This window comes from Eupeodes corollae, chromosome 2 (assembly GCF_945859685.1).
Source record: "Eupeodes corollae chromosome 2, idEupCoro1.1, whole genome shotgun sequence".
Taxonomy (NCBI): Eukaryota; Metazoa; Arthropoda; class Insecta; order Diptera; family Syrphidae; genus Eupeodes; species Eupeodes corollae.
In genome coordinates this window covers 64,595,896-64,623,457 of record NC_079148.1, presented here as the reverse complement: position 1 = coordinate 64,623,457, position 27,562 = coordinate 64,595,896, and the positions used below count along the sequence as shown (strand labels likewise).

The 27,562-nt window shown below is 36.7% G+C and overlaps 1 protein-coding gene across 1 annotated transcript in view; it reads right to left on the bottom strand.

The window, feature by feature from the left end:
- Window positions 1-5,549: 5,549 nt before the first annotated feature.
- The window catches only part of LOC129946976 (autophagy protein 5), a 91,676-nt gene continuing 69,663 nt past the window's right edge, over window positions 5,550-27,562 (bottom strand). Inside the window, exon 7 of the mRNA XM_056057362.1 lies at window positions 5,550-5,819. Coding sequence (XP_055913337.1) covers window positions 5,701-5,819 — 119 coding nt within the window. The 3' untranslated portion in view covers window positions 5,550-5,700. The remainder of the gene's footprint in view (window positions 5,820-27,562) is intronic.

The following is a 27,562-nucleotide window of genomic DNA, read 5'->3' as shown; positions in this document are numbered from 1 at the left end:
CACAAAACAAAGTTGAGTCGTGGTACAGAAGGTTGAAAGTCTTAGTGGGAAGGTCACACATTGGCCTCTATAAATTAATCTAAATTTTGGGCAAGGAATTAGTGCACGTCCTTTGTCAAGTTGAAAAGATGTACAAAGGAGAAGAAACAAGAGTCAGGCGAGAGGTTATAAAAAAAGAAAAACAAATATTAAAGGTTTTGAACGAAAATGAACAGAGGAGTCATGTGGGATATTTAAAAAGTCTTGCATACAACTCTCATTTATAGTTTTGTTGGCTATAGATATGGATTTATCTAATATATACAATTCTCCTGTCACAGTGTTAGTTGCCGTACTCCTCCGAAACGGCTTAACCAATTTCGATGAAATTTTCCGTAGGTATACATTCGGTAGGTCTGAGAATAGGTTTTTATCTATTTTGTATATTCCTAAGTGCTATGGTTCAATTGCATCATCATCGTACACGGTGCAACGATTTTACGATAGTATTCAGTTCAATAAAGCATTGATTGCTATTGAGGATCTTTGCATTATCATTGCCAACTTACCACTCAGTAATGGTAACAATTGTGGCCAGCAATGTCCCACTATTGAATTAAGAACAAGAAAGCATTTATGACCACAACATGCTCGCAGTTTCGGCAAGACAAGGTGGATTCTTTTTTTTTTTGAAGGACCAGGTGGAACTGGCAAAACATTTCTCATTTCGCTAATTCATTGTTGTTACATCTTCTGGGATTACGGCAACTTTATTGGAGGGAGGCAGAACAGCTCATTCATTATTTCAACTGCAACTAAATATTCAAAATAACCTAAGCGCGTTGCGCATAATACAAAAAATCATCTATGGCCGCAGTGCTGAAACAGTGTAAAATTATCATCTGGGATGAATGCACTATGGCACACAAACATTTTCTTGAGAAGTTGAACATGACATTGGAAGATATAAAAAACAACGCCAGTCTATTTGGCGGCACTCTGTTACTCCTTTCAGGTGATTTCAGACAAACACTTCCCGTTATTTCGCGTTCAACGTACGCTGATGAGATCAACGCGTGCTTAAAATTATCTCCACTGCGGCGTAATGTTGAAAAAGTACAAACTGAAAGTAAATATGCGTGTTCAAATGCTTCAATATCCATCTGCTGAAACATTCTCAAAACAACTATCAGATATAAGCGACGGATGAAACTACAGATGAAACTGGATGCATAAAATTAGCGGTAGATTTCTGCAAGATTATTGATTCACAAGATGCTCTCACTGACCAGATATTTCCTGATGTACTTAAACAATACACAAATCCTGAATGGCTACAACATACAACATTTATTACCAGAAGACTTGGTGTCATAGAAATATATTGATACAGTTTGTGATTTTACCGAAGCTGTAAATTGTCCAACTGAGTTTTTGAAATCATTGGATTTATCGGGCATGCCACCGCATAATTTACAACTGAAGGTTGGATCTCCGGTAGTTTTGCTTCGTAATTTGAGCCCACCACGGTTGTGCAACGGCACGCAATTATTCAAAAATTAATGACAAATGTTATTGAAGCCATAATTCTAAATGGCAAACTCCGAGGTGAAAATGTATTATTACCTCGAATCCCTATTATACCTACAGATGTGCCAGTTCAGTTTAAATACTATCAATAATTCTCAAGGCGAAACGATATCTGTCTGCGACTTAGATTTTCATACGGACAACTATACGTGGCGTGCTCTCGAGTGGGCAAGCCATCCAGTTTGTTTCTATTGGAGAAAGATGGGATCACACAAAATATTGTACACTCTATTGTATTAAGGGATTGATATTGTTTTTTTTTGTATTATTTTCATATTACTTATTATTTTAAAGTATTAATTTGTTTGTGAGATTTGTTATTTTAATATTTTGCCACCGTTAACAGTGCTCTATATCCCTCCCAGTTATGTACCACATCCTTACACACTTACAATAAGTTTTTTTTTTTTTATAATTAGCAAACACTAAAAGGGTTTTTTATACCTTTAATATGCCAAAGACACAGTGTGAGCATTAGGAAAAGAGGGAAGGGTTGGATAGGAGGTGTCGGTGTACATTGGTTTTAAATTACTGAACATTGCAATGACAGGGAAAGATAGAGCGTGGCAAGGCGATCCACATTCGCGGAGTACGGCTAAAAATAGAATCTCTGTACTTCATAGTACGTCCGAAGTTGGGCTCAAGGGTAAACTGATGGGCATTCCTAGAAGCGCGGGTATTACGGGTAAATTGTTTAAGGGGAGGAATGCAACTGGCTATTTCACTAGAGCATAGTTCGTTAAAATAACGGTAAAAAAGGGTGAGGCAAGAAACCTTGCGTCGATGTTCTAGTGATGTAAACGAGTTGATGATGTTAATGTCACCAATCATTTTAAAAGCTCTTTTTTGAATACTGTCCAAGAGGCTTAAATAAGTTACTGGAGCACCAGCCCAGAGATGAGAGATATATTCAAGTTTCGGACGTATATAAGTTTTGTAGATTGTAGCCAGATCAGACGGAGAAAAAAATTTCTTGCAACGTCTCAAAAAACCTAGACATCTTGCGGCATTTTTGGCAACATCGCGTATGTGATCGCTCCACAAAAGGTGGTTGCTGGTGCACAATCCGAGGATGTCAAGATTTTCTGTTTCGTTGATGCAAGTGTCACTCATAGATAGTGGCAAAGACGAAGCATTTAATTTCACACGATTTTTTATTCCCCATTGTACAATGCTGTGTAGGTCGGAATTTAATGAGCTAATCATATTTTGCCGTTGCAGTTCCACATCCGAAGAGGAGGGTAATGAGTCTGGAAACAAATATGAAAAGCTAAGAGTGCTATCGTCAGCGAAATAATTTATTGGATGAGGAAGAGGGTCGGAGACAAAACGGAGCCCTGGGGCACACCGAGTTTATTTTATGAGTTTCAGACTTGAATCCGTCCAAAACAACTTGTATTGAACGGTTCGAAAGAAAATTTCTAATCCAACGAAGAAGAGATTCGTCGATACCGAAAGCACGCATTTTCGATAAGAGAGCAAGATGCCAGACTTTATCAAATGCCTTTGAAATATCAAGTGCAATAATCTTACTTTCTCCAAAACGATGTAAAGATCTGTTCCACTGTTCGGTGATATGAACCATGAGATCACCAGTGGACCTATTGCTACGAAAGCCGTATTGCCGGTCATTAAGAAGCTTCCGTTTCTCAAGATATTTCTTAAGCTCATAATTAATCAGCGTTTCCATGACCTTAGAAAGAAGGGACGTTAGTGCTATCGGTCGGTAATTTTAGGGAGAAGAAGATTCGCCTTTTTTTGGAATTGGCTGAACAAATGCAGTTTTCCAACTACTCGGAACGAGCCCAGAAAAATAGGATAGATGGAAAAGCTTACGCAGTGGTTTTGCTAGCGTGGAAGAACACCTCTTCAGAATAATAGCGGGGATACCATCTGGGCCAGCGGATTTATGAATGTTGAGATCTTTTAGAACTCTCGCCACAGTTCGAGTACGAAAAAAGATTGGTCCCATAGAATCATTTACGCGTTCAAAAACTGGGGGAGTCATGACACTATCTGGTAAGGTGGAATTTTCGGAGTCATTCAGGAGTGTCATTGACAACAAGCGTAGGAACCGAGGGAGAGGAAGAATTCCTCATGTTTTTTACAAATGACCAAAAATTCTTACTGCCTTTGGGACATTGCAGTATTTTCCACCGTAATTTTTGGTCATGTAAAAATTTGGTCCTTCGAATATAGGCGTTGCAGGCCTTCCTGGCTTGCTTAAACTTTTTCCGGTTTTCCTCAGTTGGGTTGGCTTTAAAACACCGGAAGCTCACCTCTTTCTCCTTGATAACCTCTTTGCAGCTCGAATCGAACCATGATTTAACCTTGGGTTTAATACTTTTAACCCTATTCGGGATAAACGTTTCCATTCCCAAATGAATAATACTAGAAATCATATCTGCACTGGAGTCTACGTCGCTACCGAGGAAGCATAGCGACCAGTTAAAGATCCTGAAGAAATTATTGAGACCGTCCCAGTTGGCTTTCTCGTACTGCCAAACGGTTCTCTTTGGAGCTCTTTCTTTAACTGGATTTGTTTGACACGAGAAATTAGCAGATATGACACTGTGGTCCGATGTGCCTAGAGGCGTCAATACACTGATTGTGTACTTATCAGGATCAGAAGTGAGAAACAAGTCAAGGGTATTTTCTGCTCGGCCGTAAACGACTGATATTCGAGTAGGCTCGTTGACAAGCTGAGTAAGAATCTCAGCACACATTCCTTCGGGCGTTGTCTGGCCCGAATGGCGAAGCCACGAAAAATTGTGAACATTGAAATCGCCCGTAATAACGATTTCAGTGTGAGGATACAGGGAGACAATTCTTTGTATGGAGTCAGACAGAGCATCAAATTCCTGAGAAGTTGAAACTCTGTCCAGGTTTGGGCTCCGATAAAGAAAACAATAGTGAATGATGTGCTTATTCACGGAAAGTTTTAACCACATGAAATTAAAAAGGGAGTTGGTACAATGACCGTATTGTGGTAAAAGTTCATATGCAACATCATTCCTAATATATATGGCGAGACCATGGTGTGAGAAGAATAATGGCACTAAGCAATACCCATGAATAAAAAATTCAGCATGATCGGAATCTTCACCTACTTGGATTTCACTGAATGCCAAAACAGCTGGTCTGTTAGAATTAATGTGGATGTATACAGACAGAAAATTCGATATTAGCCCACGAACATTACTATAATCTACTCTTAAATAACCAGTCATTGCAATATAAAAAAAAATCTTAAAAAGTTATGTATTGCTTGCAAAATATTCTCTAAAAATGATTTATATGACAAAGCAACGTTTGTTGGGTCAGCTAGTATTAACATATATAAAACTGAATAATATTCTTGTGTTTTTTGCTTTTTATATTGAATTTTTTTCTTCATTTTAAGTTCAGAAAATAAATAATTGTTTAACTACCTAAAGAGCTGCGTTTAACTTGAGTATTAACTCTTAATAAAGATTCGATATTTACTCTTTCGAGATTATAATTCATTCGAGATTTTTCTCCATTCGAGATTTTTGCATTCTAGATTACAAGCAATTGTGTTCTATATTTTTGTCATTCGAGATTTTTCTCCTTCGATATTAAAACATGCTCCCGCAGAGATGTCTCTCTAGACGAAATACGGCGTGGTTTTGGTAAAAATTCTTTTTTTTTTAATTTAAATACTTAGTTTTTAATCAATTTAATTTCAAAGAACTAGTCTCTTCTCATGATTTATATTTAAATAATAGTTGTTGATGAGGAATTGCTTCATAATATCTGGAAACAATTTTGAATATATTCGAAATTCATATCTAAAAATATTAAAATAAAGAATACAAATATTTTTGAAGTATTGAGATTTACTGTTTATTTATACTTTTCTTTTAACATAAAATATGACAATGTATGTTTGCATAATTTAGTTTTTTACTTTGTATATAATAATATTTTAATATTAAATAAAAAAAAAAAAACAGTAGTTGTGCTGACAAGCTGAATATATTAATATTAATACAATTTAATGCAATAAAGGAAACACAAATAATATGAGTAGAAATAATATAAGAAGCATCCCAGATCGAATGATAAGAACTTTTTTATTTTATAAAATAAAGTCATTGCTAATGCAGGTTAGACATTTTCATAGTTTATGAAGAGATGAAGGAAATTGTCGGGATAACTCAGGTGTTCGGACATCCATTGTAAAGGTGTATCGGCGTGAATATCGATGCCATGAGTGCGAATACCACCTGAAAATATAAAATGAAAACTCATTTTTAATGTCGGGAAAAATACATAAATCTTATGAAAATAAATAATAGAAAAAGATACTTAACGAAAGGAACAAAACAACAAGAAAACTTACACATACATACATAGATACTACCTAAACGCACAGTTCTTATTTGATATTCTGGAAAAGTTTTGATTTATATCAATTTTCAGTACGTTAAGGAATTTATCCAGTAGCCAGGGAAATAGAGGACAATAAATTAAAATTGGTGTTAGGGATGGGATTTGTTAACTGGGAGACACGTACAAATATTATTGTTGAAAACTGTCCGATTATCAGTATTTATTATGATGGTAAGGCGATGAAGGGAAGTGGTGGGTGTATAGGTGTTATTATTCGAAAGGTCTTCAATTTTACATAATTTTTTTTCCTTAAGGAATGGTAAAGTATTAACATTTTTTTGAGAAGACTATAGGCAAACCAGAATTTTGTCAAGAAAAACAAAAAGGTAATAAAGGTGATTTTTGGTTTCGTGACATGATCAGAAGGCGTCTGATTGGAGGTCATTCGTAAAAATTTCGGTTGGAATTTTAAATAAAACAATTTGGTGTAAAAAATTATATTTTTTTTATTTTTTATATTTGATTTGAATGATTTGAAACAGAAAAAAACTGTAGCTTACAATTTGACTATATGAAATGAAAACAAAAACCTCAAGACTTTAGATACTCTCTTAAACCAACAAAGTTAAATAATGAGGGATTTTAGTAATACTCTCTAATCCAAACCCTGGTAAATGGGAGCATCCCAGTTTTTCTATTGTTACTTCTCTTAGTTTTGAACTTTAAGATGTGATGTTTTAAGTTGGGAAAACCATAAGGTAAAGGGGAAATGGTTCTCAGTGTCCAATAAAGATAATAGCACTTAATTATCTATTAAAATTTTGATTGTGGATCCAATGTTTTAATAAATACAGTTTATTTTTAAGTTTCGACTAAACGTTTCTATTACACGCTGTGTTTTGACTTTTTTTAACAACTGTTTCACAGATAAGGTACTGTTTTTCTTTTAAATTCTGTTAGTCGCTTTTAAACTACTTTTTTTGGCACTAACGATATATTGACAAAAAGGCTCGACATTACATTCTACATAATACATAATATTCCAGTCTAAGCTTGTGTCTTTAAAAAAATTTTACTCCGAACTTTGGTTTTTAAAACCTCGCCCCTTAGAACCAAAAATATTCAATTACCAAGACTTGAATCTTTTGTTCGTTTCACTCTCCAATGTTGACATTATTGAACATGACACTTGGAGCACTTTTCAAAGCAACAACAAAATAGTGAGGTGAATTATCTGGAATATATGCAAATTTTTTTGATAATAAACACACACTCAAGGGGATATTACTACCCTTATTATGCAGAGGCACAGTGTGAGCACTAGGAAGAGGAGAAAGGTTTTAAAAGGAGATGTCGGTGCACATTGGTTTTGAATTCCTGAGTATTGCAATGACTAGAAAAGACAGAGTGTGGTAAGGCATTCCACATTCACGTAGTACGGCTAAAGAACGAATCTCTGTATTTGACAGTACGGCCGAAATTGGGCTCGAGGGTATACTGATGAGCATTCCTAGAAGCGCGAGTATTACGGTTGAACTGTTTAAGGGGAGGAATGCAACTGGCTATTTCACTAGAGCTCAAAATATTAAAATAACCTTAAAAGAGGGTCAGACAAGAGAAATTACGACGATGCTCAAGCGAAGTAAATGAACTTATGATGATATTATCATCTATCAATTTAAATGCTCTACGTTCAATACTATCCAAGAGGCTTAAGTAGGTTGCAGGAGCACCAGCCCAGATATGGGAGTTATATTCAAGCTTTGGACGTATATAAGTCTTGTAAATAACAGCCAGATCAGAGGGGGAGAAAAACTTCTTGCATTGCCTTAGAAAACCCAAACATCTTGCGGCATTTTTGGCGACATCGCGTATGTGATCGTTCCACAAAAGGTGGTTGGTGATACACATACCGAGAATATCGAGATGTTGAGTTTCCTCGATGCAAGTGCCATCTATGGATAATGGCAGGGGGGGTATATTTCGCTTTAACGATACAAGACAGCATTGCGTTTTCGAAGCATTAAATTCCACGTGTTTTTTTAATCCCCATTGAACAATACTGTTAAGGTCGGAATTTAATGAGCTTATCATATTTTGTCGTTGCAGTTCCACATCCGAAGAAGAAGGGTGTGAATCTGAAAACGAATATGAAAAGCTAAGAGTACTATCGTCAGCGAAATAATTTATTGGATTAGAAGTTGCAGACAGGAGATCATTAATAAAAACGATAAATGAGAAAGAGTGTTGGAGATAAAACAGAGCGCTGAGGCACACCAGCATTTATTTTATGGTTTTCAGACTTGAATCAATCCAATACAACTTGTATTGAACGATTCGAAAGGTAAGTACTAATCCAATGAAGCAGGGATTCATGCAAACCGAAAGCACGCATTTTCGATAAGAGAGCCTGATGCCAAACTCATTCAAATGCTTTTGAAATATCAATTGCAATAATCTTACTTTCTCCAAAGCCATGTAAAGATTTGCTCCACTGTTCGGTGAGATGAACCATGAGATCACCAGTGAACCTATTGCTTCGAAAGCCGTACTGCCGGTCACTAAGAAGCCTTCGGTAGGCTTCAAGATATTTCTTGAGCTGACAATTAATCAGCGTTTCCATGACCTTGAAAAGAAGGGACGAAAGTGCAATCGGTCGGTAATTAGACGGTGAGGAAGGTTCGCTTTTTTTTGGGTATGGGGTGGACAAATGCAGTTTTCCATCCTCTCGGAACGAGACCTGGGGAGTAGGACAGATGAAAAAGTGGTTTTGCCAGCGTTGAAGAACACCTCTTCAGAACGATAGCGGGGATATCATCCGGAACAGCGGATTTATGTGTGTTTAGATCTCTTAGGGCTCTTGCCACAGTACGAGTGCGAAAAAAGATTGGTCCCATAGAATCATTGCTAACTCGGTCAGTGCTGCTGTACAACCCGTACAGTTCGTCGTTATATCTTCTCCTCCATTCTCTATCTATGCGTACGGGACCAAAAATCACCCGAAGAATTTTTCTCTCGAAGCATCTCAAGACGCTCTAATCTTTCTTAGACAGGTTACAGGCCTCAGCGGTATAATTGCAAGAGTTTTCTTCGTTTGATTTCAGCGCTGGTGTCGTTGTCTAAGTTAATAGCGGTGCCTAGGTAGACAAAGTCGTTAACTACCTCAAAGTTAAAGCTGTCCATTGTGACGTTTTTTCCAAGACATCGTTGTTGTGTCCTTTTTTGATGACAGCGTATACTTGGTCTTGCCCTTATTGACCACTAAAACCCATCTTCTTCGCTTCCGTCGCAATGCTCAGAAAAAGGTCCACTGACATCACGCTTTGATCTTCCAATTATGTCAATATCATCTGCGTATCCGAGTAATCGGATGGACCTTTGGAAGATTGTGCCTCTAGTGTTGACGGTTGAGTTGTGCACAATTCTTTCCAGAACGATGTTGAAGAAGTCGCATGACAGTGCATCGCCTAGTCTAAAGCCTTTTTTGACATCAAATGCATCGGTGAGATCTTTTCTGACCTTGATAGTGCAGCGTGCATTCTCCATCGTCATTCTGCACAAACGGATAAGTTTGGCAGGGATGCCAAAACTAGACATTGCTCGGTAGAGCTCTTCCCTAAAGATGCTGTTATACGCGGCTTTAAAATCGATAAAGAGATGGTGGGTATCGATTTGAAGTTCTTAGGTTTTTTCCAAGATCTGCCGTAGTGTGAATATTTGGTCGATAGTGGACTTTCCTGGTCTGAAGCCACACTGATAAGGACCTGTCAGGTTGTTGACGAACGGCTCCAGACGTTCACATAATACGGCAGAGAGGATCTTATACGCAATGTTAAGGAGACTGATGCCTCTGTAGTTGGCGCAGTTTAGAGGGTCTCATTTCTTATGTATCGGGCACACTATGCTGAGATTCTACTCATCGGGCATGCTTTCTTCCGACTATATTTTGCAGATAAGTTGGTGCATGCTCTCTACCAAGCCATCGCCTGCTGCTGGACGTGGTCTGTTAAGGGACCTAACATTCCACGTACAGATCCGAAGTTCGTTGTCGTGGGTTGTAGTAAATCCATCCGTACCAGAGGCTTGTTGGTGCTTCGCACTTAAGGTATTTTTTACGTGGCCAGAAATTCACCCCGACGCGACGGCACAACTCCCAACCTGGAGGGCCAGATCCTTAGTATAACTCTAAAGACGGGGAGCTGATTCTCAACCCTTTTCTCGTTTGCTGCCACCAACAACTTTCCAGTGGGGTTACAACCCAATCTCCAGTTGAGGTACTAGGCACCCGATGTTCACCGCGGGGAGGTGAGAGTAGGAGTTGATAGACAGAGGTGGGTTTTGAGAAAAACCTGTGGACGCTTGTGGCCTCTTGAATGCACATGTCAACCATTTGACATATATGCGATAGCTTAGAGATTATATGCACCTTGGGTGTTCTGAAGTAAGTGTAGGCCAGATGTTTTTCGTGACCTGACAGTGAAATTTGCCTTCTTTTTAATATCCTACATTAGCAACAGTTTATGTGCGATTGGTATGCCAGCAGTAGTCAAACGTGGTAGGATAGGTTGTTCTGTACCATTTCTGGGGAGTTCATCTGCCTTACAAATTCCTGGAATGTCTCTATGGTGCGGTACCCAGCAAAGGTAAATGTTGAACTACTTCGCCATCTCCATTAGAGATGCTCGGCAGTCATGAAATGTTAGTGTTTTTAGAAGCAGAGATTTGATATCGGTCTGATTATCTGAGAAATTAGGAATAACAAATGGTGATAATACGTTTTCTTTAAGCCAGTACAAGACTTCTTTCATTGCCAAAAGTTTTGCACGCTACTACTAAGTTGGAGCACGCTACTATTTTCGTTTAGAACCTTTGCCTCTTTTTTAAACAGTTGTTTTTTTCGAACTTTTGGTTTAATGAACTTTTTCTTTTAAAATGTTGCTTCGAAAGCTAACAACGCACTTAATTCAAGAGATATATTTACGTACGTGTTTTTAAAAAGTGAGTTAAGTCCATGTTTGGACTTTTCTGTCAGCAATTTATTTTATACAAAGTGATATGAAATATTTTTCTTCAAAAGCTTACTTTTTTGTTTAAAAAAAAAACTATTGCAGAACATAATAAATAGATGTATAAAAATTCCATAAAAAGACCTATTGTTGCTGAACGAAATTTAGAATTTGGCCAGTCTCTTCTTTTTCAATTATGAGCTGCTTTAAAAACGTCGTAAACCATTTTGTTTACAATTAGTGTTTTATCCAATAAAAGGAAATATTACAACACAAACACAATAAGTAAACGCCCAAGTGTGCCATTTTTTCAATTACTTAATAGAAATTAAACTAAATTGAAAGAATTGTTCATCATTTTTGATTTCGTTTACTAAATATTAAAACTGCCCCTTACGAGAAAATTTACGGCACTGAAATTCTTTAAATTCTGACAATTTTTAAATTTGTACATTATGTTTTATGTTTTTTAACGACTTGTGACACACACATTAAAATAGTTGATTTGTCATCAACAGACCATTATATTTTTAATTAAATTAAAAGTAAATAAAAACAGTCCATTTAATTGTGGTTTATTACATGAGATTTGTGACAAAACTACCAAGAAAGTAAAAATAAAAATTGATGTAATTTCATTTCAATAATGTTTGTCTCTAAAAAAAAATAATATTAAAAAAAATCAACATTATCAAACTGCTTAAAAATGAAATGGTCTTTGTATGCGCGTTTCGTACAAGGCTATTTTAAGGGTATATATTTTTAACATTTTCAAACAGCATCACATCCTCCATCATTAAAAATTTATATTTAAATTTATTTTTCACTATATTATATGTAGAAGCTTGGCGGCTGGCGGCGCCAACTTTTCTATATGAGTCACTTTTGGTTTTCAACAAAAATAGATTATGAATATTGTAGGTATATAGCTTGAGATTTTGTTAGTGCTTCGTGCTGGTGTAGCGATGATGGCGACTCAACGTCTCGAGTATTTTGCATTGGAAATTTTTGGTGTCCCATGATTTTGGTATAAGTAAAATTATTTTTAAATTTTGATTTTTCAAGTTGTTTTTTTTTTTGTATAGATATGTATTTAGAAATAAATGTATAGGTATGATATTTTGAAAAGACTTTAACAAATAATCCTTAGCTTTACTTATGGGAAAGTTTTTGACTGCTAAAAAGAGGTCTTGAAGTAAAATTATAGTTCGAAAACACAAGAAAAAACTAATACGTGACTCAAGTCTACAATTGCCACCGATGTATGTCAGAATATAAATAATCACCTCATTCTAAGAAGTTTATCTTTTCTTCCGCAAAGATAACAATCGTCTATGTCAATTTTTGGGTGTTTTTAGTTATTTATTTTTCGAGGAAAATAAACCCACATTAAATAAATTGTTGTGGCGCTATACATTGTACTGTAAATTCTATCTTATCTAAAAACAGTCAACGCGCCTTTTGAGTAATATTAATAATAAAATACTAGCGTCACCGTTATTAATAAACAATGAGTTTTGAAAAAAAAAAAAACATTTCAAAACATGACATCAGTTAAAATGATAACAAAAATTTGTCAAGCTTAACAAAAACAAAAAACTAATGCCTGTCTGAGTTATGGCAGAATAGTTTTTTTTTATTTTACTAAGAAGAAGAATTTTGATAAGACTTCAAAATGACGCATGAGACCTTGACAATGACGGTGCTACGAACGCCCGTTAAAATTTTAACATGGTTTTTAATGATCATTTTATAAAGAAATGTTATGCATGGGACTTTTCAGATTTTGGTTGCATGCAACTTTGACTTTTTTAGGTGTCATCATTTTTGTACTTAAAAATGAGCACTGATAACTTGCCGTACAAACATTTTAAAGGATTTTTTGTAATGAACCAGCATGTAAATCAAAGAACTTCAATACAAACAAATTAGAGAAAGTTAAGACAATGGAAACTTGAAATTTATTTAGTATTATTTTTAACAGAACTCCAATTTTTGTAAAACATACAATTCTGAATTTTTTTTAAACAATTTCACGATCATAAGAACTTGTTTAAAATTAAATAAGTTTAAAAAGTACTTGTTTAAAATTTAATAAGTTGAAGTTTGAAGAAAAATTTTCCTTGTTATGCAGATATTTGAGTCAGAAATTAATTTTTGTAAAAAAAACTGTCAATTTGATTTTTATAAAAAAAATTACCAGATGCAAAAACTACATTTTTTGTAGGAAACAATTTTTTTGAGGCAAATATAATCGTTTGTTTGTAAAATATTCGACCTGACAAAAACAAGATAATAAGTTTCTCAGTTTCATATATTTTTGATGAGCAAATCCGCTTTTGTCATAGTCCATGATTCTTTTTGTTTTTACAATAAGCGCACACTCAAAAGGATATACTTCCCTTATTATGTACACACAGTGTGAGCACTAGGAAAGGGAGAATTCCGGAATATTGCAATAGCTAGGAAAGACAAAGCGTGGCAAGGCATTCCACATTCGTATGGTACGGCTTAAGAACGAATCTCTGTACTTGACAGTACGACCGAAGTTGGACTCGAGGGTATATAGATGAGCATTCCTAAGAGCGCGAGTATTACGGTGGAACTGTTTAGGGGAGGAATGCAACTGGATATTTCACTAGAGCTTAAAATATTAAAATAACTTTAAAAGAGGGTCAGACAAGAGAAATTACGACGATGCTCAAGCGAAGTAAATGAACTTATGATGATATTATCATCTATCAATTTAAATGCTCTACGTTCAATACTATCCAAGAGGCTTAAGTAAGTTGCAGGAGCACCAGCCCAGATATGGGAGTTATACTCAAGCTTTGGACGTATATAAGTATTGTAAATAACAGCCAGATCAGAGGGGCAGAAAAACTTCTTGCAACGCCTTAGAAAACCCAAACATCTTGCGGCATTTTTGGCGACATCGCGTATGTGATCGTTCCACAAAAGGTGGTTGGTGATACACATACCGAGAATATCGAGATGTTCAGTTTCCTCGATGCAAGTGCCGTTCGCTTTAACAATACAAGACAGCATTGCGTTTTCGAAGCATTAAATTCCACGCGGTATCTTATTTCCTATTGTACAATGCTGTTTAAGTGGGAATTTAATGAGCTTATCATATTTTGTAGTTGCAGTTCCACATCCGAAGAAGACGGGTGTGAATCTGGAAACGAATATGAAAAGCTAAGAGTACTATCGTCAACAAAACAATGTATTGGATTAGAAGTAGCAGACAGGAGATCATTAATACAAATGAGAAAGAGTGTTGGAGATAGAACAGAGCCCTGGGGCACACCAGCATTTATTTTGTGGTTTTCAGACTTGAATCCATCCAATACAACTTTTGTTGAACGATTAGAAAGGTAATTACTAATCCAATGAAGGAGGGATTCATAAAAACCGAAAGCACGCATTTTCGATAAGAGAGCCTGATGCCAAACTCTATCAAATGCTTTTGAAATATCAAATTTACTTTCTCCAAAACTATGTAAAGATTTCCTCCACTGTTCGGTGAGAGGAACCATGAGATCACCAGTGGACCTATTGCTACGAAAGCCATACTGTCGGTCATTAAGAAGCTTCCGTTCTTCAAGATATTTCTTGAGCTGATGATTAATCAGCGTTTCCATGACCTTGGAAAGAAGGGACGTAAGTGCAATCGGTCGATAATTAGACGGTGAGGAAGATTCGCCATTTTCGGGAATACGCTGGACAAATGCGGTTTCCCATCCGCTCGGAACGAGACCTGAGGAGTAGGACAGATCAAAAAGCTTACGCAGTGGTTTTGCCAGCGATGAAGAACACCTCTTCAGAACAATAGCGGGGATACCATCCGGACCAGCAGATTTGTGTATTTTAAGATCTTTTAGGACTCTCGCTACAGTACGAGTGCGAAAAAACATTTGCCCCATAGAATCACTTACTCGCTCAAGTACAGGCGGAGTCATAACACTCACTGGCAGCATTGAATTGGCGGAGAACAGCAAAGAGATTAGCTTTCTCTAAAGAGCTAACAAATGGAGTGTCATTCACAACGAGCGTAGGAACCGAGGAAGAATTCCTCATATTTTTTAAAAATGACTAAAAATCTGTACTGCCTTTGGTATAATGCAGTATTTTTTGCCGTAACTTTTGGTCATGTACAAATTGTTCCGTCGAATATGGGCGTTGCAGCCCTTCCTGGCTTGTTTGAACTTTTTCCAGCTTTCCTAAGTACGGTTGGCTTTATAACAACGGAAACTTACCTCTTTGACCCTGATAACCTCTTTACAGATCGCATCAAACCATGCGTTTTCCTTAGGTCTGATGCTTTTAACCCTATTCGGGATAAAAGTTCTCATTCCCAGCAGAATCAAACTTGTGATCATATCAGCTCTGGCTTCAACGTCACTATCGAGGAAGCATACTGATCAGTTAAAGATCCTGAAGTAATTATCTAGACCGTTCAATGGTCAGATGTGCCTAGAAGAGATAGAGCACTAATAGTGTACTTACCAGGGTCAGAGGTAAGAAACAAGTCAAGAGTGTTTTCTGCTCAACCTTCAACGTCTGATATTCGGGTGGGCTCGTTGACCAGCTGAGTTAGGTGGTTTAACTCAGCGAAGATCCCAGCACACACTCCTTCTGGTATTGACTGGCCCGAATGTTGAAGCCATGAAGAATTGTGTACATTGAAATCGCCCGTAACAACGATTTCAGTTCGAGGATAGAACAAAACATTTTCACGAGAAGTTGACACTCTGTCTAGATTGGGGCTTCGATAAAGGAAGCAATAGTGAATGGTTTGCTTATTCACGGAAAATTTAAACCACATAAAATTGAAAAAAGAATTAGTGCACAGACCATATTGTGGTTAAAACTGATAAGCAACATCATTCCTAATGTATATGGTGAGACCATAGTGGGAAAAGAATAATGGCACCAAGTTATACCCTTCAAAGGATCGGAATCCTCACCCACTTGGGATTCACTTAGTGCCAATAAAGCAGCATAAGCCAGGACGGGGATATAGCGACACTTTGGTCCCTCGAGAAAGTAGTTTACCACTCAATTGCTTTCTTAGCCCAAAGAAACAGCGGTTAGCAAGAGTTATTCTGCGTTTGATCTCAGCGCTGGTGTTGTTTTCTGCGTTTACAGCGGAGCTTAGGTAGACGAAGTCCTTGACTATCTCAAAGTTACGTCTGTCGATGGTGACGTTTTGACCAAGACGTCAGTGTTGTATGTCCTTTCTTGACGACAGCATGTACTTTCTTTTGCCTTCAGTATAGGGACAGACTCTCTAAAAGCTATTGATATATATTTTACAGATCTTGGAATGTCGAGAATAATGTCAACATTTTTAAACTGATCAATAGAACTAATTACATTTAACAACGACCAACTTCTAAATCAAATTGAGCTGCGTGTCTTTTACAGACTTATACCTAATCTACTAAAAGAACCTTTTTCAATAAATTAAAGATCAAAACTAAATTTTTAGAACTGTTGTTTCATTTAGCATTTTTTCAAATGCGTAAGATATTTTTAAAAAAAGCAGCTGGCAGGGTTTAAAACTGACAAAATCAATTTTGTCTATTTCGTAACATTTATCTATTTAATTCGTTTTTTTTTTATTTTTTTCTGAAACAAAAAACTACATTGGCGCTAAGATATAACCTTTGCTTTCGATACTTTACGTCAGCACTATGTTAACGTTCAAAAACGCACATCACGCTATTTATTTAAAATAAATCATCAATGTACAAATTAGAAAATATCTCTTTTAAGTTCTTTGTTTGTCGTTAATAAACAACAGAAATTGTATACAGTGGATCAATATGTCTTTAAATTTGGAAGAAATTCGGCTTTGAATATGGCAACGATGCCATCCATTTCCTTTTTCAATTGTGAATGAACCTTAAAGTTTTCAAATCTGTCAGTCTTGTGTAAAAGTTGTTACAAGTTCATTTGTGATTTTCACTCTAAAAGTAAAATTATTCTCCCTCAGAAATTCGCAAATATTTTTTCAAAACAAAGCAGAAATAACTGGGGGTAAGTGTTTTTTATATTATCGAAGTGTCTTAATAACATTGGTGATCATTGTTTTTTTTAAAATAGAGGGTTTTCTAAGAAATAACTGTATTACTTTACAGGGACAGTGTCCAGATCCACCCGTCTATATTTTTTTTAATATCTTGAAATAAGGAGACATTTTATTTGTTTCAGACTAATAATGATTAGAAATCGGAAAACGACAACAAATAGGGCTGCAATTGATGAAAATACCGTTGCTCGAGGCATTGTAGATCTAAAAAATGGTAATGGATCAATAAGCAAAGTCGCAGAGCGATATGGGCTTAGCAAATCTATGTTGCATAAACGAATCCAAAAGTCTGACCCTCTGTGTATTAAAATCAAGTCAACATCTTATAAATATACATCAAAATACACAAACAATCAAGTATTTACAAACGAAGAGAAGAAGAATATATTCTTCACTGCTCAAGACTTCAATACGGTCTAAGCTTTCATCAGATTCGTCGACTCTCTTTTGACTATGCAACAAAACTTGAAAGGCAAACTCTAGCACCCTGGCAAAACAATAAGATTGCTTGAGTTGATTGAAGCGGCATCTCACACTTTCCTTGTGTAAGCCGGAAAATACTTCCATAGCCAGAAATATGAGTTTCAATGAAACAAATGTGAAAAGCTTCATCAAAAATTTAAAAGAAGTGCAAACGAAGTTGAATTTTACCGCGGAGCAAATAGCAAATGTTGATTAATCTGGCATAAGCACGGAATTGTTGCAAGAACCGGTTGCAAGCAAGTCGGCCAGGCAGAGAGTGGAGAGCGTGGGGAACAAGTAACATTCGTGGGAATCGTGAAAGCCCCCCCCTGTCTATATATTTAAAAGGGTGTTTTTCAAAGAAAGCTTTTTGGTAGGATCACCTGAGGATAGTTTCAGCTTAGCACTTAAAAGTGGTTGGATGAACAGCGAATCATTTGTCAAAGTAGCTCAGAACATACAAAAATACACTCATGCTTCTAAAGAAAAGCCGGTGCTTGTTCTTCTCGACAATCACGAGACTCACTGCTCAATAGAATTAGTGATATACTGTTGTCAAAATGGACTCGTTTTGCTAACCTTTCCACCTCATACCACCCATAGGCTACAGCATCTTGACGTTGCAGTTTTCGGGCTTTCAAATCACGCTAAATAGCCACCTTTAACAGATGGTCAGCAAAACATCCGGGGAAAGCGATTTCTATTTCTGATATTGCCGGACTTTCTTGCGAACCATTCCAAGAAGCCTTTTCTCGTAAAAATATTTTTACTAAACCAAAATATTTTCAGCGATGACGAATTTCTACCAGCATCTGTCACTGACATCTTAATCGAAAATGGAACCAATATTGCCGAAGGAGTACCACCTACAAGTGAAAATAAGAGGGCTGAACCAGATGATACAAACTGGCCACCAATAACACTGGAACAAGTGCGGCCGTTGGTCGAGCCATCATCATCCGAAGAAGTAAGCTATATTGACTCCGACCAAGATCGGGATATGTCAGTGAAAGAAATTGACCCATTGGAAATTAGTCCGCCAGAAGTCATAGATGAAGGTGACTATGTTTTTGTAAAAATGTATGGCAAGAAGGTTCCTAAGTTTCTTGTGGGAGTAGTCATCAAGAAAATGATCGAATCGGGTAAGCTTTTAGTAAGATTTATGAAAAAATGTGCCGGGAGCCCAGATGAAAGTTTTATTGACAGACACCAAATAGCAACAAAACTACCAAATGCTACGAACATGCCCGGAACCTCAAGTTTTCAAATTTAATGTTGGGTTCAAAAACTACGATATGGGATAAAAAATTTCGTTTATTAAGTGTTTTTTATACTTTTGTTAATTAAAATAAGAAATTTTTATTTTGGAATATTAAAAAATTTCTTTTTTAAATATCTTGTGTTAGTTTTTAATTATTTATCGGTTATTTTTGTAGCTGTCCACTTGCGCCCTATTAATTTCGGTCCGTGTCCTTATCCACCCTTAGGTGGGGGCATATGGACAGAAAAAGCTAGTTGGTTGAATTATGGAAAACCTTAAAACTTGAAATCTTATCAAGTTTATGTTTAGGGACAATTAAGGGGAAGCCTTATTTTATCAGCTTTTAAAAAGTTTTGATTTAAAGTCTTTACTGTAGACAAATATTAGAGATTTAATAAAATTTGTCCACAACCGCAACCTCCTCCCCTACCTAAACAACATCTTTAAATTTATTCTGCATTTGAGCATAAACTGTCCCAATGTTTCTTTGGCGAGACTTTTGACTAAAAACACAAAGCCAAGAATTTACGACTTATACGAGTTTGTTGTTTGTTATATCTCAAAGTGCAATATATCTAACCAGATGTAGACAAATGTAATGTTTTTATAAAAATATACATCATGCTCAATGTACTCTATATAGTATCTTAAATATACATCGATACAGGTAGGAGCTATTTTAGGAGTAAAATTTCCCTCTTTAAAGAAAGATTATAACAGCACCAGAAGTTGTGCACATTACACACTCAATAGAAATGTTCTATTTTCTTATTTTTTATTTTGTGTTATGTTTGAAATGAACTTCTTGATTATCGGCCAGCCAAGCCCCTATATTCCCAAATAGTATTCACCACTATTTGGGTTTCTTTTATTGCTATCTAACATTTGACGTCAATTGAATGCAAATTCGGAAAAAACTAAGTCCTAAATTAAAATTGTTTCAAAACCAATTTAATTTTTAAAAAATAAAAAAATTCAACGTTTAAGGGGTGTATACTTTATTTGGCATTGCCAAATTATTTCTCGTATTTTTGCAATCACGTTCTTAAATTTATTTTAAAGATCTTTTGATATTAGGTCTGATTGAAAAGTTGAGAAGCACATCAAAAATTATCACATAATTTTATTTGTTTTCTTTCTAATGTTTTAATCTTTCATAAATTTGAAAATGTTTCAAGTCAGTTAGTTAGTTCGAGGGGCTAACAACCCCTTCACAGTGAAAAACTTGAAAGTTATGAGAAAGATACCAGCCTCGGATAATGAACCCTCTCTTATGGTAATCAGACCCGGAACGACAACGGACTACGCATTGAGAGTTTGTACCTGGAATGTAAGAATCCTACACACTCCAGGTGCAACTCAGAAACTTGAATCTGTCCTATTGCAGCATAAGGCAGATATTACTGCGATCCAGGAAATACGATGGATAGGATCAGGGACAATGAAGAGAAAGAATTGCGACATTTATTATAGCTGTCATCAAAGATTGCATATATTTGGATGCGTATTCGTGGTAGGAAATCGGCTTAGATCGAAAGTCATGGATTTCAAACCAAGAAGTGATCGCCTGGCTGTGATCCGCATCAAAGCCACATTACAGACCATAAGTATAATATGTGCACACGCCCCTAACGATGATGCTGAGGAGTCTAGCAGGGAGGATTTCTACAACCTCCTGGATAGAGCCTACGGAGCCTGTCCAGAGTACGATGTCAAAATCATACTCGGAGACTTCAATGCAAAAATCGGGAAGGAAGACATCTTTGGCGGATTAGTTGGAAAGCACAGCCTCCACGAAGAAACAACAGATAACGGCTTCCGACTAATCGACTTTACTGCAGCTCGTAATGATAAGTAACACTATAGGTTTCCGAGACGGAAGATCTACACAGCAACCTGGCGATCTCCCGATGGTCGAAGCACCAACCAAATCGACCATGTGCTAATCGGCGCAAGGCACGCATCCAACATCCTGAACGTGCGCACTTTCAGAGGAGCAAATGTCGACTCTGACCACTTTCTGGTAGTGGCTAATTTTAGAGTTCGAATATCAAACGACAAAAAAACACGTGCGGCCCAAAGAAAGGAGTTCAACATCGGTTGCCTTAGCACATTGGAGAATGCCAGAGACTACAGTGAGCGCCTGATCGAGCGACTCTCCTCCGCCGTCCTCCCAAATACTACAGACTTCAACACATACTCGAACCAATATCGCAAAATAATAAAAAATGTAGCCGAGACCACCATCGGTTACCAGCCACCCCCGAAAAAGAACCCGTGATATGATGATGAGTGCGTGATATTGAAAAGAGAGACGAAAATGCATGTGGGCAGATGCTGCAACGGAAAACAAGAGCAGCAAGGGAAGAGTACCGCAGCAAAAGGAGAAATGAGAAAAAGTCCCTACGAAGGAAGAGAAGAGCAGCCGCAGTTTCTCAGCTCAGAGATCTAGAGGAGTATCGGGCCAAGAACAACACCCGACGTTTCTTTAAAAGGTCGAAGCAATTAGCTTCTGGTTTCAGAACCGAGACGCAAGCTCTTCGAAACAGTGAAGGAAACCTATTCACCGAAGCACAGGGAATTGTAGATGTTTTCAAGCAGCACTTCCAACAGCTGCTGAATGCGCAAAATGTCGAGCAAGGTAATGACGAAAGAGAAGCAAGACCAGTCAATGAAGACCCAGTCCCAGCCCCCAGCAGAGAAGAGGTAGAAAGAGCCATCCAAAAGCTAAAAAATAACAAGTCTGCCGCCGGGTTAAATGGCATACCCGCGGAACTCTTTAAATATGGAAGAAATGTTTTGATAAACCGCATACACCAGGTCATCACCAAAGTGTGGGAGTAAGAATGCATACCCACTGACTGGTCGGTAAGCTCCATATGACCAATCTACAAAAAAGGCGACCCGATGTTATGCAAAAACTAGCGTGGTATATCGCTGCTTAATGTTGCATACAAAATCCTCTCCAACGTACTGTGTGAGCGTCATAAACCTTTCTGCACGTACCAGTGTGGCTTTAGGCTAGGCAGAACAGTGATAGACCAAATATTCACACTGAGGCAGATCATGGAAAAGATCAACGAATTTCAAGTCGAAACCCACCATCTTTTCATTGACTTTAAAGCTGCTTATGATAGCTTCCACCGCCAAGAGCTTATGAAGGCGATGTCTGAATTCGGGATCCCGAACAAACTGACCCAGCTGTGCTGTCATGTGACTTCTTCAACATAGTCCTGGAGCAGATAGTGCGTAAGGCAGGTGTGAGCACGGAGGGCACTATCTTCAACAAATCCACACAGCTCCTAGGCTATGCGGACGACATAGACATAATCGGTCGATCCAAAAGAGCTGTACTTGAGGCTTTCACAGCGATTGAAGAACAGGCGAAACTAGTTGGTCTTAAAGTGAATGAGGACAAAACAAAGTAAAAGCAACATCCGTCCACCGCCTAGGACAAAACGTCACTGTTGGTAGCAGCTATTTCGAGGTAGTTAAGAAGTAGTACCCGTGGCGTTGGACTGTCATGCAAGGGGTCTTGGGTTCTGTGCCATCTTCATTTAAAAAAAAAATTAATAATCGCGGGTACTGCCTCTTGCGAGGAATTGACAAATTTTTTGTCCCGTATTCGACGGTGGTCAATGGAGAAGAAGATACAACCGAGGACTGTATGAGCTGTACCAAGATGTGGATGTAGTCCAGAAGGCTCTTGGCTCCAGCCAAGAAAGTCTTCTCAGCCCAGCCCCCAGGTACAAGACGACAATGAAGATCGAACCTACGGTACAAGGACCAAGTGACTGCGGATGCCAGAGCGCTTTGTCTCGTTGACTGGAGAGTGCATGCGAGGGATCGTTCACGATGGAAGACTGCAGTATCTCAGGCTGAGACCCTTCATGGATTGTGAGCCGGACAAGTAAGTAAATAGTTCAACTCATTGTTTAGAAATATACTCATCGTTCAATGTTGCTTGTTTTTTAGACGTTTGTTTTTACAAAAGAAATAAAACGCATATTATTTAGTGTTATCGCGGGTAATTTAGGTTTATTATAAAATAAGAGTTTGATATTATTTTTTAAAAATCATCTTGAGAAAGTGACCGCCGAGGCTGGCTCGTATAAATTTCAGCCGAGAGGCCTAACTTTCGACTACTTTGCTGTAAATCACTAGGCTCTAGTTCTCAAAAGACTGTTGCGCGACCCAATTTTTTTTTTTTATAATAAGCGCACACTCAAGGGGATATATTACTCTTATTATGTTGACACATTGTGAGCACTAGGAAAAGGAGAGAGGGGTTGAAAGGAGAAGTCGGTGCACATTGGTTTTGAATTCCTGAATATTGCAATAGCTGGGAAAGACAGAGTGTGCCAAGGCATTCCACATTCGCATAGTACGGCTAAACAACGCATCTCTGTACTTGAGCATTCCTAGAAGCGCGAGTATTACGGTTGAACTTTTTAGGAGAGGAATGCAGCTGGCTATTTCTCTAGAGCATAAACCATTAAAATAACGGTAAAACAGGGTGAGACAAGAAATATTTCGACGATGTTCAAGTGACGTAAATGATCTTTGATGGTAATATCACCAATCAATCTACATGCTCTACGTTCAATACTATCCAAGAGGCTTCAGTAAGTTGCAGGAGCACCAGCCCAAATATTGTAGTTATACTCAAGCTTTGGACGTATGTAAGTCTTGTAAATAACAGCCAGATCAGAAGGGGAGAAAAACTTCTTGCATCGCCTTAGAAAACCCAAACACCTTGCGGCATTTTTGGCGACATCGCGTATGTGATCGTTCCACAAAAGGTGGTTGGTGATACACATACCGAGAATATCGTGATGTTGAGTTTCCTCGATGCAAGTGCCATTTATGGATAATGGCAGGGTGGTATATTTCGCCTTAACGATAAAAGACAGCATTGCGTTTTCGAAGCATTAAATTCCACGCGGTTTCTTATTCCCCATTGTACAATGCTGTTTAAGTGGGAATTTAATGAGCTTATCATATTTTGTCGTTTCAGTTCCACATCCGAAGAAGAGGGATGTGAGCCTGAAAAAGAAAATGAAAAGCTAAGAGTACTATCGTCAGCGAAACAATGTATTGGATTACATGATGATAGAGCCCTGGGGCACACCAGCATTTATTTTGTGGTTTTCAGACTTGAATCCATCCAATACTACTTGTAATGAACGATTTGAAAGGTAATTACTAATGCAATGAAGAAGGGATTCATGCAAACCGAAAGCACGCATTTTCGATAAGAGAGCCTGATGCCAAACCCTATCAAGTGCTTTAGAAATATCAAGTGCAATAATATTACTTTCTCCAAAACGATGTAAAGATTTGCTCCACTGTTCGGTGAGATGAACCATGAGATCACCAGTGGACCTATTGCTACGAAAGCCATACTGTCGGTCATTAAAAAGCTTCCGTTCTTTAAGATATTTCATGAGCTGATAATTAATCAGCGTTTCCATGACCTTGGAAAGAAGGGACGTAAGTGCAATCGGTCGATAATTAGACGGTGAGGAAGATTCGCCTTTTTTGGGAATGGGCTGGACAAATGCGGTTTTCCATCCTCTCGGAACGAGACCTGAGGAGTAGGACAGATGAAAAAGCTTACGCAATGGTTTTGCCATCGATGAAGAATACCTCTTCAGAATAATAGCGGGGTTACCATCCGGATTCTTTTAAGATCTTTTACGACTCTCGCTACAGTACGAGTGCGAAAAAAATTTGCCCCATGGAATCATTAACTCGATCAAGTACAGGCGGAGTCATAAAACTTACTGGCAGCGTTGAATTGGCGGCGAACTGCCTAGCAAAGAGATTTGCTTTCTCTAAGGAGCTAACAAATGGAGTGTCATTTACAAATGACCAAAAATTTGTACTGCCTTTGGGACATTGCAGTATTTTTTGCCGTAATTTTTGGTCATGTAAAAATTTGGTCCGTCGAATATGGGCGTTGCAGGCCTTCCTGGCTTGCTTGAACTTATTCCGGTTTTCCTCAGTTGGATTGGCTTTAAAACAACGGAAACTTACCTTCTTAACCCTAATAATTTCAATTTACGAATGCCATAAATAAGCTTAGCAGTCCCCAAAAACAGCAATATTTTTATTTTAAAGTGTTTTGCTTCACCTTGAAAATAGAAACCACCTATTTCAGAATAAGTCTTAATTAGATTTATGAATTTCATAAGTCTAATACAACAAGTTGTACAATTTGAGATAAGTCATACAATAATTTTCTAATTAGAAAAGAAAATTCGAAAGTTTTTATTGAAACAAATTTAGTTACATTTTTTTTTATTTTATTTTCAAAAATTATCAATTAAGTGTAACCAATATTTTATATTGAAATCCATACTCTATAAAATATTTGGCTATTTTAATATCGATAATTGATCTTCTAATCAAAATTTATTTCTATAAACTTTCTAGACATGCTAAAAAAGGAAATGTTGTAAATACTTACAATTTTGGTTGATAGCCAGAGACAAGCCCCTAATATTTAAGTTATCCAACTTATTTTTCAGTCACATGACGTCAATAAAAGTTGTTTTCCACTCAAATTCCTTAAATTTATTGCGAAATCTTTTGATTTTTAATTACAAGACATAAAAAATGCACGTGTTTAGGAGTCACGTTCTAGTTTAAGGGGGTTGATACTTTATATAAGATAATAAGAAGAAAAAAAAAACTAGCGTTTGCATCACTGGTGTAGCAACAAATTGTATATGATGATTTTAGTTTTGGCAACATTATTTTATATTGGCATTGTTTTGGGTAAACAATTTTTACTCATATGACAAAAGTCTTGAGAATTTTTTTTATAAATAAATCATTTGAAATGGTATATTTTTAATTTTGAAAAATGGGGTGTGTCCGCGTGCATTTTAGTCAAATGATTTTAAAATGAGTTTGATAAGAAAAATTTATAAACGTTATGGCGGTCGGAAAGAGCTCAAGTAAGTTGAATGTTTGGACTTTCTTGATTTATAGATTTTTAGTGATTATTAAAACATTTGTACTATTAAACGTTTAATTTCATTGTCTTAACTTTTTTTTGGTAGCTCCATCAAAGGATGTTAAAACGGATGGAATTTTTGATTGGTCTGATTTGTTTGGGCACCATTTTAAGCCAGAATATTCAGGTATCAGTATGATACTCATACAATTGTTTAGTTGTGAAAAACTCTGTCATTAAATATTTCACAACTCTGAATATTTGATTTATAAAATTAAATAACATTCTTTAAATTCCAGCTGAAAGTGACAGATGGCAGCTCGAATACAGTCACGCTTTTGCGTGAATTTTGAAAAATAACAATTGATTCTTTATACTTTTTTCATGAATCATAATTTGTCATGTTTTTAAATACATTAATCCTTATTTTTTTTTTTCAAGTATTCCAAAAATCTTAATTATGTAGACCCCATTGCAAGAAGTTATGAGGCGATGTGAAACTTAACAACTATTAGTTCTTTTTTAAATGTATAACATTTTAGGCGTTTGTCCTACCTTCCTCATTTTCAGGCCATGGATACCTTCATATATGTAAGGAGATCGAGATGATTAGAATGTGAAGAGTGTTAGACGGAAATCTAAGATAATTTTTGACATTTTTAGTAGTGAAAGTGTATTGATGGTGTAAGTGATGTAAAAAAGTTTAAATATAATAAACTTCAAAGATTAAAAGATGCATTTACGAAGATAAATAACATTAAGTCAAATGTTGAACTTTAAAAAATTATACTCTAGTCGGATTTTTACATTAAGTGCTTTTCAGAGTTCTATTCAAAATTTAAAAAAAAGTATTTTAAGAAACCAACCATTTCGTTTGCCGAATGTTTACTTAGAACCAAAAAACATTCAAAATATCATAATTGACACAAAAAAATGTTAATTATTTTGAGTTTTCATTACGTAACTACATTATTATGTAATTTATCATATGTCTTTTAGTTTTGTTTGTAGATTGGTCTAGTGATCTCTTATATAAACTTACTCAAAGGAACATTTTGGCATGATACGAGTATAAGTGGGGGAACGTAGTTTTTGAAATGTGATTTCGACCGCGTGGTGTTTTTCAAACTATTTTGCCAAATTTTCGACATTGTTATATTTAGAGACATAACCTTTAAACAACCGACCAGATAATCAAAATAATTGTATTTAAAGTCTTGCCAAATGAAATGTTAAAAAACTCTCCGTTCTAATTGTATATCGTTTTAAAGAACTGAAAGAGAGTAGGCTTTCGACATTGAATTTCAAAAATATTAAAACAATATTTAATTAAAGTAAATTCAAAGTCGATGTTTAAATTTTCTTTTGAAAGATTTTCAACACCAAAATTAATTAAAAAAGTAACAATTTTTTTTTTTTTAATTTATGTTTTACTTCAATTAAAAGGGAACTTTAAAAAACTTCTTAACACAATCCCGTCCTCTCGACTTAGACGAAGTAAAGATTGACAAATGTAAGATGAAGTCTAATAAATCCGCTGGAGCGGATGGCTTGAATGCAGAGCTCTTTAAAGCAGCTGGAGATAAGTTGGTTAGGAGATGCCCGATGAATGGAACCTTAGTATTGTTTGCCCGATGCTGAAAAAAGGAGACCCTTTAACTGCACCAACTATAGAGGAATCAGTCTACTTAACATCGCCTATAAAATCTTCTCTGCCGTAATATGTGAACGTCTAAAGCCCATCGTCAACAACCTCAGAGGTCCTTTTCAGTGTGGTTTTAGACCAGGAAAGTCCACAGTTGATCAAATATTCACATTACGGCAGATCCTGGAAAAAAAATCCAAGA